Raw genomic sequence first — 12,857 nt, forward strand, 5'->3', positions numbered from 1 at the left:
TCTAGACTCTCTGTCTTAACTCTAGACTCTTTGTCTTAACTCTAGACTCTGTCTTAACTCTAGACTCTGTCTTAACTCTAGCACAGTTACCAGTATGTGGTAATGACCACAGATTTAAAGCATTGTTTTTTTCCTTGCTTGTTTTTTTTTGTTTCCACAGATATGTGATGTTTCACAATGTTTGTTATGTGGTGAAAAGCAGCAGACCGACAGCTCCTTGGCCCAGAGTCTGACTGTGTTCTGTCTGGTCTAAAGGGACATGTTACAGTCCCTCTGAGGGGGACATTGTCCTCCGTAACACAGCTCACATGCTCCATGTTACTCGCAACACTCACAGCTCAACTCATATCCAAACCTCTTTTTGATTTTCAGTTTAAAAGCAAACATCAACACAGATGTGCTGCAAATCTATAACCTCTCTAATATTTTTGTAGGTGTTCTAGAGAGAAGCGTGAAGGGGGAGGCCAGTGCCCTCACTAAAGCCAAGACCCTCTACAGATCCTGCACCAATGAGAGTGAGTCTGCTGGTCTGTTTTGTTGAGGTCAATTACATTTCAATTCAGTAAAGTCCAATTAGTTGTCTACCTTTAAGCTGTGAGTTAACCTGGGTCACTTTTGTGTTTTTTCCCCCCTCTGAAGGTCAGATTGAGAAAAGGGGCGGAGCTCCTTTACTAGACATACTTCCTAATGTGTTTGAGTGGCCAATAGCAACAGACCACTGGGAGACTGTCTATGGTGAACGACACTATGCCCTTCGACCTCTGTGTTTCCTACACCTATTTTAGTTTGCCTCTCCTCAAACCAATCCTCTCCTCAAACCAATCCTCTCCTCTCCTCAAACCAATCCTCTCCTCTCCTCAAACCAATCCTCTCCTCTCCTCAAACCAATCCTCTCCTCTCCTCAAACCAATCCTCTCCTCTCCTCAAACCAATCCTCTCCTCTCCTCAAACCAATCCTCTCCTCTCCTCAAACCAATCCTCTCCTCTCCTCAAACCAATCCTCTCCTCTCCTCAAACCAATCCTCTCCTCTCCTCAAACCAATCCTCTCCTCTCCTCAAACCAATTCTCTCCTCTCCTCAAACCAATTCTCTCCTCAAACCAATTCTCTCCTCAAACCAATCCTCTCCTCAAACCAATCCTCTCCTCAAACCAATCCTCTCCTCAAACCAATCCTCTCCGCACGCCTCTATGAAGAGGGACCGCAACACCCTGCTACAACTAAACTCTATCTGAAGCGAAAAAGGTATGGACTGTAGGTGTGAGTAAGAATGACAACAGGCAGAATGTGGTACCGTTTACGTGAACGACACTATGCCCTTCGACCTCTGTGTTTCCTACACATATTTTAGTTTGCCTCTCCTCAAACCAATCCTCTCCTCAAACCAATCCTCTCCTCTCCTCAAACCAAACCTCTCCTCTCCTCAAACCAAACCTCTCCTCAAACCAAACCTCTCCTCAAACCAAACCTCTCCTCTCCTCAAACCAAACCTCTCCTTTCCTTTCCTCAAACCAATCCTCTCCTCAAACCAATCCTCTCCTCTCACCAATCCTCTCCTCAATCCTCTCCTCTCCTCAAACCAATCCTATCCTATCCTGTCCTCTCCTCAAACCAATCCTCTCCTCTCCTCAAACCAATCCTCTCCTCTCCTCAAACCAATCCTCTCCTCTCCTCAAACCAATCCTCTCCTCTCCTCAAACCAATCCTCTCCTCTCCTCAATCCTCTCCTCTCCTCAAACCAATCCTATCCTATCCTGTCCTCTCCTCAAACCAATCCTCTCCTCAAACCAATCCTCTCCTCTCCTCAAACCAATCCTCTCCTCTCCTCAATCCTCTCCTCTCCTCAAACCAATCCTCTCCTCAAACCAATCCTCTCCTCAAACCAATCCTCTCCTCTCCTCAAACCAATCCTCTCCTCTCCTCAAACCAATCCTCTCCTCTCCTCAAACCAATCCTCTCCTCTCCTCAAACCAATCCTCTCCTCTCCTCAACCAATTCTCTCCTCTCCTCAAACCAATTCTCTCCTCTCCTCAAACCAATCCTCTCCTCTCCTCAAACCAATCCTCTCCACCATCCTTCCTCAAACCAATCCTCTCCTCAAACCAATCCTCCTCTCCTCAACCAATCCTCTCCTCTCCTCAAACCAATCCTCTCCTCTCCTCAAACCAATCCTCTCCTCTCCTCAAACCAATCCTCTCCTCTCCTCAAACCAATCCTCTCCTCTCCTCAAACCAATCCTCTCCTCTCCTCAAACCAATCCTCTCCTCTCCTCAAACCAATCCTCTCCTCTCCTCAAACCAATCCTCTCCTCTCCTCAAACCAATCCTCTCCTCTCCTCAAACCAATTCTCTCCTCTCCTCAACCAATTCTCTCCTCTCCTCAAACCAATTCTCTCCTCTCCTCAAACCAATTCTCTCCTCTCCTCAAACCAATTCTCTCCTCTCCTCAAACCAATTCTCTCCTCTCCTCAAACCAATTCTCTCCTCTCCTCAAACCAATTCTCTCCTCTCCTCAAACCAATTCTCTCCTCTCCTCAAACCAATTTCTCTCCTCAACCAATTCTCTCCTCAAACCAATTCTCTCCTCAAACCAATTCTCTCCTCAAACCAATTCTCTCCTCAAACCAATTCTCTCCTCAAACCAATTCTCTCCTCAAACCAATTCTCTCCTCAAACCAATTCTCTCCTCAAACCAATTCTCTCCTCAAACCAATTCTCTCCTCAAACCAATTCTCTCCTCAAACCAATTCTCTCCTCAAACCAATTCTCTCCTCAAACCAATTCTCTCCTCTCCTCACACACGCCTCTATGAAGAGGGACCGCAACACCCTGCTACAACTAAACTCTATCTGAAGCGAAAAAGGTATGGACTGTAGGTGCGAGTAAGAATGACAACAGGCAGAATGTGGTACCGTTTACAAGGACTTTATTCCTTTACACGTAATATGGGGAAAAGGGGCTGGACGGAACCAAAGCAAAGAAAGTACATCTCAAAGCCCCCTCTCCTATCTTACCTGCCTACCCACTTCTTACCTAATTTAGCACCACCTGGTGCCCTAACCAAAATACAGGGGGTGGTCCGCCCAGGTCTTACCTATTGTGCATAGACAATGAATATACTACGGGTATATGTATGCCTGCGGGCCTCTTGCCTAAGCACTCCCAAGGTGCCTTCCCCTTCCCCCCTGGGAACAAATGAAACAGAATATTAAACAATTTCACAAACAAACTAAGAAACAAAGGACATCAAATAAGCTCCATCTGAGCAACAAACTCACAGAACATACCAACTCTCTGCAATGACCTCCCAGCAAATCTCTCTCAGCAATCCCTACCTCCAAAATCTCTAGCAAAATCTCTCTAGCAAAATCTCTCTAGCAAAATCTCTCTAGCAAAATCTCTCTAGCAAAATCTCTCTAGCAAAATCTCTCTAGCAAAATCTCTCTAGCAAAATCTCTCTAGCAAAATCTCTCTAGCAAATCTCTCTAGCAAAATCTCTCTAGCAAAATCTCTCTGGCAAAATCTCTCTGGCAAAATCTCTCTGGCAAAATCTCTCTGGCAAAATCTCTCTGGCAAAATCTCTCTGGCAAAATCTCTCTGGCAAAATCTCTCTGGCAAAATCTCTCTAGCAAAATCTCTCTAGCAAAATCTCTCTAGCAAAATCTCTCTAGCAAAATCTCTCTAGCAAAATCTCTGCAATGACCTCCCAGAAAATCTCCCAGCAAATCTCCCTCCAAAAAGACCTCCCTCCTGAACAGAACACTGGCTTTTATATAGCTTCAGAAGGAATGGGTAATTAGAGACAGCTGCGTCTTGAGGGGGCGGGGTCAGCTCTCCAATTAGCCCTGGAGTCGACCAATCAGCTGCTTGAGGGATTTCAGGAAGCCATTTCCTGAAATAAACACATGCAAATACACAAACTACAACACATAATCTGGGGAACGTAACACCTCTCCTCAAACCAATCCTCTCCTCTCCTCAAACCAATCCTCTCCTCTCCTCAAACCAATCCTCTCCTCTCCTCAAACCAATCCTCTCCTCTCCTCAAACCAATCCTCTCCTCTCCTCAAACCAATTATCTCCTCAAACCAATCCTCTCCTCTCCTCAAACCAATCCTCTCCTCTCCTCAAACCAATCCTCTCCTCTCCTCAAACCAATCCTCTCCTCAAACCAATCCTCTCCTCAAACCAATCCTCTCCTCTCCTCAAACCAATCCTCTCCTCTCCTCAAACCAATTATCTCCTCAAACCAATCCTCTCCTCTCCTCTCCTCAAACCAATCCTCTCCTCTCCTCAAACCAATCCTCTCCTCTCCTCAAACCAATCCTCTCCTCAAACCAATCCTCTCCTCTCCTCAAACCAATCCTCTCCTCTCCTCAAACCAATCCTCTCCTCTCCTCAAACCAATCCTCTCCTCAAACCAATCCTCTCCTCAAACCAATCCTCTCCTCTCCTCAAACCAATCCTCTCCTCTCCTCAAACCAATCCTCTCCTCAAACCAATGATCTCCTCTCCTCAAACCAATCCTCTCCTCAAACCAATCCTCTCCTCTCCTCAAACCAATCCTCTCATCTCCTCAAACCAATCCTCTCCTCAAACCAATCCTTTCCTCAAACAAATTATCTCCTCTCCTCAAACCAATCCTCTCCTCTCCTCAAACCAATCGTCTCCTCAAACCAATCGTCTCCTCAAACCAATCCTCTCCTCAAACCAATCCTCTCCTCTCCTCAAACCAATCCTCTCCTCTCCTCAAACCAATCCTCTCCTCTCCTCAAACCAATCGTCTCCTCAAACCAATCGTCTCCTCAAACCAATCCTCTCCTTAAACCAATCCTCTCCTCTCCTCAAACCAATCCTCTCCTCAAACCAATCCTCTCCTCTCCTCAAACCAATCCTCTCCTCTCCTCAAACCAATCCTCTCCTCTCCTCAAACCAATCCTCTCCTCAAACCAATCCTCTCCTCTCCTCAAACCAATCCTCTCCTCTCCTCAAACCAATCCTCTCTTCTCCTCAAACCAATTTTCTCCTCTCCTCATTATCTCTTCTCTTCTCTTCTCTTCTCTTCTCTTCTCTTCTCTTCTCTTCTCTTCTCTTCTCTTCTCTTCTCTTCTCTTCTCTTCTCTTCTCTTCTCCTCAAACCAATCCTCTCCTCTCTCCTACTTAGGGAACACATGGAAGTTGGAGGATGCCATTGCCAGACTAAATGAGAAATATGGAACTCAAGTCTTGGTTAATTTTTTTATCGGCACTGATGACAAAGACTCCAATTCACACATCATTCACGTAGGTGGCGTCACATGCACATACACTTGAACACACCTACACCCCATCACATGACTGTCACATACACAGACACTTGAACACACCTACACCCCATCACATGACTGTCACATGCACAGACACTATAGACGGGGCGGAGCTCCTTTACTAGACATACTTCCTCCTAGACGGTGTACAGGCCTTTTTTTCTTTTCACATTTGTTGTGTTACAAAGTGGGATTGGAAGTGAAGAGAGGGTGATTATATACACCACCAGTCAAACGTTTGGACACATCTACTCATTCAAGGGTTTTCCTTCATTTGTTCTATGTTCTACATTGTAGAATAACGGTGAAGACATCAAAACTATGAAATAACACATATGGAATCTTGTAGTGACCAAAAAGGTGTTAAACAAATCAAAATATATTTTAGATTGTAGGTTCTTCAAAGTAGCCACACTTTGTCTTGATGACAGCTTTGTACACTTTTTTTTTTGCCTTATGTTTGGTGCAAATCCAACACATCACTGAGTAACTACCTCCCTATTTGCAAGCCTGGTGGTGGCTGCATCATGGTATGGGTATGCTTGACATCGGCAAAGACCAAAGTTTTTCAGGATGAAAAGAAACTGGATGGAGCTAAGAACAGGCAAAATCCTAGCTTCAGTCGGCTTTAAACCAGACACTGGGAGAGGAGGCAGGTAGCCTAGTGGTTAGAGGTGGCAGGTAGCCTAGTGGTTAGAGGTGGCAGGTAGCCTAGTGGTTAGAGGTGGCAGGTAGCCTAGTGGTTAGAGGAGGCAGGTAGCCTAGTGGTTAGAGGAGGCAGGTAGTCTAGTGGTTAGAGGTGGCAGGTAGCCTAGTGGTTAGAGGAGGCAGGTAGTCTAGTGGTTAGAGGAGGCAGGTAGTCTAGTGGTTAGAGGAGGCAGGTAGTCTAGTGGTTAGAGGAGGCAGGTAGTCTAGTGGTTAGAGGAGGCAGGTAGTCTAGTGGTTAGAGGAGACAGGTAGTCTAGTGGTTAGAGGAGGCAGGTAGCCTAGTGGTTAGAGGAGGCAGGTAGCCTAGTGGTTAGAGGAGGCAGGTAGTCTAGTGGTTAGAGGAGGCAGGTAGCCTAGTGGTTAGAGGAGGCAGGTAGCCTAGTGGTTAGAGGAGGCAGGTAGTCTAGTGGTTAGAGGTGGCAGGTAGCCTAGTGGTTAGAGGAGGCAGGTAGCCTAGTGGTTAGAGGAGGCAGGTAGTCTAGTGGTTAGAGTTGGCAGGTAGTCTAGTGGTTAGAGGAGGCAGGTAGCCTAGTGGTTAGAGGAGGCAGGTAGTCTAGTGGTTAGAGGAGGCAGGTAGTCTAGTGGTTAGAGGAGGCAGGTAGCCTAGTGGTTAGAGGAGGCAGGTAGCCTAGTGGTTAGAGGAGGCAGGTAGCCTAGTGGTTAGAGGTGGCAGGTAGCCTAGTGGTTAGAGGAGGCAGGTAGTCTAGTGGTTAGAGTGTTGGGCCAGTAACCTAAAGGTTGTTAGTTCAAATACCTGAGCCAACAAAGTGAGACATCTCTCTGTGCCCTTGAGCAAGGCACTTAACCCTAATTAGCTCCAGGTGTGCTGTACTACTATGGCCGACCCTGTAAAATGACACATTTCACTGCTCCTATCTGGTGGATGTGAAAGTGCTTCACCTTGCAGCAAGACAATAACCTACATAACAAAGCCAAATCTACACAGGATTTGCTTTGAAGAAAACAGAGGATGTTCCTGAGTGGCCAAGTTTAAATATTTTAACTTAAATCTGCTTGAAAGTCTATGGCAAGGCTTGAAGATGGCGGACTAGCCATGATCCCCAACACCTTGACAGAGCTTAAAGAATGTTGCAAAATAATAATGGTCAAATATTGCACAAAGCTCTTATGAGACTTACCCAAGAAGATTCACAGCTGTAATCCCTGCCAATGGTGTTAGTAGCATGTGTTGACTCAGAGGGTGTGAATACTTATCTAATTAAGATATATTAGCGTTTGATTTTTCATTCATCTTTATTAATTTTTTAATAAATTTGACATGACATGTTATTTTGTGTAGATCACAACAACAACAACAACAACAACAAAAAACAGTTCAATCCATTTTAACCCCACTTTGTAACACAATAAAATGTTAAGAAATACAAGGGTGGTAAACACATTGTACACACCATCACATGATAGACACATAAACACATTGTACACACCATCACATGATAGACACATAAACACATTGTACACACCATCACATGATAGACACATAAACACATTGTACACACCATCACATGATAGACACATAAACACATTGTACACACCATCACATGATAGACACATAAACACACCTGTACACCATCACATGATAGACACATAAACACACCTGTACACCATCACATGATAGACACATAAACAAACCTGTACCCCATTATATGATAGACACATAAACAAACCTGTACCCCATTATATGATAGACACATAAACACACCTGTACACCATCACATGATAGACACATAAACAAACCTGTACCCCATTATATGATAGACACATAAACACACCTGTACCCCATTATATGATAGACACATAAACAAACCTGTACCCCATTATATGATAGACACATAAACAAACCTGTACCCCATTATATGATAGACACATAAACACACCTGTACACCATCACATGATAGACACATAAACAAACCTGTACCCCATTATATGATAGACACATAAACACACCTGTACCCCATTATATGATAGACACATAAACAAACCTGTACCCCATTATATGATAGACACATAAACAAACCTGTACCCCATTATATGATAGACACATAAACACACCTCTACCCCATTATATGATAGACACATAAACACACCTGTACCCCATTATATGATAGACACATAAACACACCTGTACCCCATTATATGATAGACACATAAACACACCTGTCCCCCATTATATGATAGACACATAACACACCTGTACCCCATTATATGATAGACACATAAACACACCTGTACCCCATTATATGATAGACACATAAACACACCTGTACCCCATTATATGATAGACACATAAACAAACCTGTACCCATTATATGATAGACACATAAACACACCTGTACCCCATTATATGATAGACACATAAACACACCTGTACACCATCACATGATAGACACATAAACAAACCTGTACCCCATTATATGATAGACACATAAACACACCTGTACCCCATTATATGATAGACACATAAACAAACCTGTACCCCATTATATGATAGACACATAAACAAACCTGTACCCCATTATATGATAGACACATAAACACACCTGTACCCCATTATATGATAGACACATAAACACACCTGTACCCCATTATATGATAGACACATAAACACACCTGTACCCCATTATATGATAGACACATAAACACACCTGTACCCCATTATATGATAGACACATAAACACACCTGTACCCCATTATATGATAGACACATAAACACACCTGTACCCCATTATATGATAGACACATAAACACACCTGTACCCCATTATATGATAGACACATAAACACACCTGTACCCCATTATATGATAGACACATAAACAAACCTGTACCCCATTATATGATAGACACATAAACACACCTGTACCCCATTATATGATAGACACATAAACAAACCTGTACCCCATTATATGATAGACACATAAACACACCTGTACCCCATTATATGATAGACACATAAACACACTGTACCCCATTATATGATAGACACATAACACACCTGTACCCCATTATATGATAGACACATAAACAAACCTGTACCCCATTATATGATAGACACATAAACACACCTGTACCCCATTATATGATAGACACATAAACACACCTGTACCCCATTATATGATAGACACATAAACACACCTGTACCCCATTATATGATAGACACATAAACACACCTGTACCCCATTATATGATAGACACATAAACACACCTGTACCCCATCACATGATAGACACATAAACAAACCTGTACCCCATTATATGATAGACACATAAACACACCTGTACCCCATCACATGATAGACACATAAACAAACCTGTACCCCATTATATGATAGACACATAAACACACCTGTACCCCATTATATGATAGACACATAAACACACCTGTACCCCATTATATGATAGACACATAAACAAACCTGTACCCCATTATATGATAGACACATAAACACACCTGTACCCCATTATATGATAGACACATAAACACACCTGTACCCCATTATATGATAGACACATAAACACACCTGTACCCCATCACTTGTACCCCTTAACCCTCTCTCATAGTTAGGGATTTAGTGTACTTATTTACCCAGTAAACTACCCTAAATCTAACCTAGGCAGTGTTAAGTATTCACACACTAATCTCTCTGAACTTTATGTTTCCAGTGAGTGCTTTGTCTTTCACCTGCTGTTGAATGATTGCGTCCTGATTCTCTCTCCTCTGCCAGTTTGACCAGCAAACCAGCCTTGGTCTCTTATCCAGAGAGCATTATACCTGCACCGGGCCCTACGCAGAGGTAAGACTGTACCTGCTACACACATGTTAATGATATCCAGTTCTCTGGCCGGGTCTGTGGAGGAAATTAGTTCCCTGGGTCTGTGGAGGAAATTAGTTCCCTGGGTCTGTGGAGGAAATTAGTTCCCTGGGTCTGTGGAGGAAATTAGTTCTCTGGGTCTGTGGAGGAAATTAGTTCCCTGGGTCTGTGGAGGAAATTAGTTCTTTGGCCTGGTATGTCGGAGTCTGGGTTTCAAGGAAATTAGTTATCTGGCCGGGTATGGTGGGGATCTGGGTTTCAAGGAAATTACTTATCTGGCCGGGTATGGTGGGGATCTGGGTTTCAAGGAAATTACTTATCTGGCCCGGGTATGGTGGGGATCTGGGTTTCAAGGAAATGAGTTCTCGGCCGGGTATGTCTGGGTTTCAAGGAAATTACTTCTCTGGCCGGGTATGGTGGGGATCTGTGTTTCAAGGAAATGAGTTCTCGGCCGGGTATGGTGGGGATCTGGGTTTCAAGGAAATTAGTTATCTGGCCAGGTATGTCTGGGTTTCAAGGAAATTAGTTCTCTGGCCGGGTATGTCAGAGTCTGGGTTTCAACCCCCCATGTTGTTCTGATCACTGGTCCATCCACCCAGAACACACAATGACCCACTTCCGCAGTGGCTGCAAGCCCTCGGCATCAGTCTAGGATAAGATCACCATCCTCTCTAAGTACTTACGTTAGGTCCAAATCTCCAGCATGGTTTAATGAACATCCAGAACTAGATGTGAAGACCTCTAAAGCTGATGAGATTTGAACCTGAATATTTTGCTGTAGTTTAATGATTGAACTAATCATTAGCATTGACGTGCTCTAATGAGTTTGTGTTAGTGTGGTTTAACACAGACCTCCAAATAAGCCTGTTTGTCTGAGGTCTCTGTTAGGAAGAAACTATAAACCACATTATGATCCATTTCCCCCTTAAACACCAATCTGATGTTTGGCCCACGGATAACCTGTGTTCCAACTTATCTAACTGTCAATGTGTGTGTGTGTGTGTGTGTGTGTGTGTGTATGTGTGAGATGCCATCTGGAGCAATGTGATCATTAAAATAATGAAGTGAGATGACCGATTTGGTCGCAGCCCAACTCAAACCAGATGTGAGTGTTTGGGGTGGATATTATCTGGTATGGTTTCACCACTGATTTGTATTCTGAAAGGATTCTGTACTTACCAAACTTGGCGTGGGGGATAGGAGTGTGTGTGTGTGTGTGTGTGTGTGTGTGTGTGTGTGTGTGTGTGTGTGTGTGTGTGTGTCATTGATTAGACAGATTATATTTTCATAGTGTTCTCTTCCTGTCTCTTAATACCAAACAGAGGATGATGAAGCCTAATATATATTTACAGTGATGTGAATCAATCTCTCATTCTTCATCATCTAGCCAACTACTTATGACTACTTTTTTCTGTTCTGATGTGAATACATTATCTTTCATTGTATTTCCAGTGATGTGAATACAGTATCTCTCATTCTTCCTCAATTACCCAACTACTTATGACTACTTTTTTTCTGTTGATACTACAATACATGTTTTTAATGTGTGTCTGTTTGTCTGTCTGTGTGTGTGTGTGTCCTCCCAGCCATGTAGAGCATATGAACAGTTCATGATAGACGTGGCCAGGTTGATCCGTACCGACCGCAGCCTAGAGGTCAACGAGACCCAAATCAGAGAGGAGGTCACCAGGGTCATTGAGCTGGAGAGGGAGATCGCCAACGTAAGTTCAACACTGCTGCTCTAGGAAAACCTGCTTTACTTACCATCTGCTTTAGTTTTGTAACTTCAGCCCTTAACCATCTCTCCATCACTGTGTTTATGAAGCCAGACTTCAGCCCCTAACCTCCTCTCTATCACTGTGTTTATGAAGCCAGACTTCAGCCCTTAACCTCCTCTGCATCACTGTGTTTATGAAGCCAGACTTCAGCCCTTAACCACCTCTCCATCACTGTGTTTATGAAGCCAGACTTCAGCCCTTAACCATTTCTCCATCACTGTGTTTATGAAGCCAGACTTCAGCCCTTAACCTCCTCTCCATCACTGTGTTTATGAAGCCAGACTTCAACCCTTAACCACCTCTCTATCACTGTGTTTATGAAGCCAGACTTCAGCCCTTAACCACCTCTCCATCACTGTGTTTATGAAGCCAGACTTCAGGCCCTAACCTCCTCTCTATCACTGTGTTTATGAAGCCAGACTTCAGCCCTTACCACCTCTACATCTTACTAGTTGTGGCTTTAACCAATCGACGGTGGTTCTTACCAGTTGTGTCAACAACGGGACGCTGGTTCTAACCAGTTGTGTCAACCAGGGGACGCTGGTTCTAACCAGTTGTGTTAACCAGGGGATGCTGGTTCTAACCAGTTGTGTTAACCAGGGGGCGCTGGTTCTAACCAGTTGTGTTAACCAGGGGGCGCTGGTTCTAACCAGTTGTGTTAACCAGGGGGCGCTGGTTCTAACCAGTTGTGTCAACCAGGGGGCGCTGGTTCTAACCAGTTGTGTCAACCAGGGGGCGCTGGTTCTAACCAGTTGTGTCAACCAGGGAGGCGCTGTTTCTTACCAGTTGTGTCAACCAGTCGGTGCTGGTCCTTACCAGTTGTGTCAACCAGGGGGGCGCTGGTCCTTACCAGTTGTGTCAACCAGGGGGGCGCTGGTCCTTACCAATTGTGTCAACCAGGGGGGCGCTGGTCCTCACCAGTTGTGTTCACCAGGCGGCTCTGGTTCTTACCAGTTGTGTCAACTAGGGGGGCGCTGGTCCTTACCAGTTGTGTTCACCAGGCGGCTCTGGTCCTTACCAGTTGTGTTCACCAGGCGGCTCTGGTCCTTACCAGTTGTGTCAACCAGGGGGACGTTGGTCCTTACCAGTTGTGTTCACCAGGCGGCTCTGGTTCTTACCAGTTGTGTTCACCAGGCGGCTCTGGTTCTTACCAGTTGTTGGGTTAAGCAAGCGCTGAGCCCTTGGGCTCTTTCTTAACAAATTTGTAGCAGATCCCTGTTTTTCCCATAGCTCAGTG

At 44.4% G+C, this 12,857-nt stretch overlaps 1 protein-coding gene across 2 annotated transcripts in view; it reads left to right on the top strand.

Moving 5' to 3' along the window:
- The window catches only part of LOC109887876 (neprilysin-like), an 85,715-nt gene that overhangs the window by 45,285 nt on the left and 27,573 nt on the right, over positions 1 to 12,857 (top strand). For both annotated transcript variants that reach the window (XM_031796908.1, XM_031796909.1), the window contains exons 5-9: positions 435 to 515; positions 640 to 735; positions 5,163 to 5,281; positions 9,756 to 9,824; positions 11,429 to 11,563. In XM_031796908.1, coding sequence (XP_031652768.1) covers positions 435 to 515; positions 640 to 735; positions 5,163 to 5,281; positions 9,756 to 9,824; positions 11,429 to 11,563 — 500 coding nt within the window. The remainder of the gene's footprint in view (positions 1 to 434; positions 516 to 639; positions 736 to 5,162; positions 5,282 to 9,755; positions 9,825 to 11,428; positions 11,564 to 12,857) is intronic.

This window comes from Oncorhynchus kisutch, linkage group LG18, assembly GCF_002021735.2.
Source record: "Oncorhynchus kisutch isolate 150728-3 linkage group LG18, Okis_V2, whole genome shotgun sequence".
Lineage (NCBI taxonomy): Eukaryota > Metazoa > Chordata > Actinopteri > Salmoniformes > Salmonidae > Oncorhynchus > Oncorhynchus kisutch.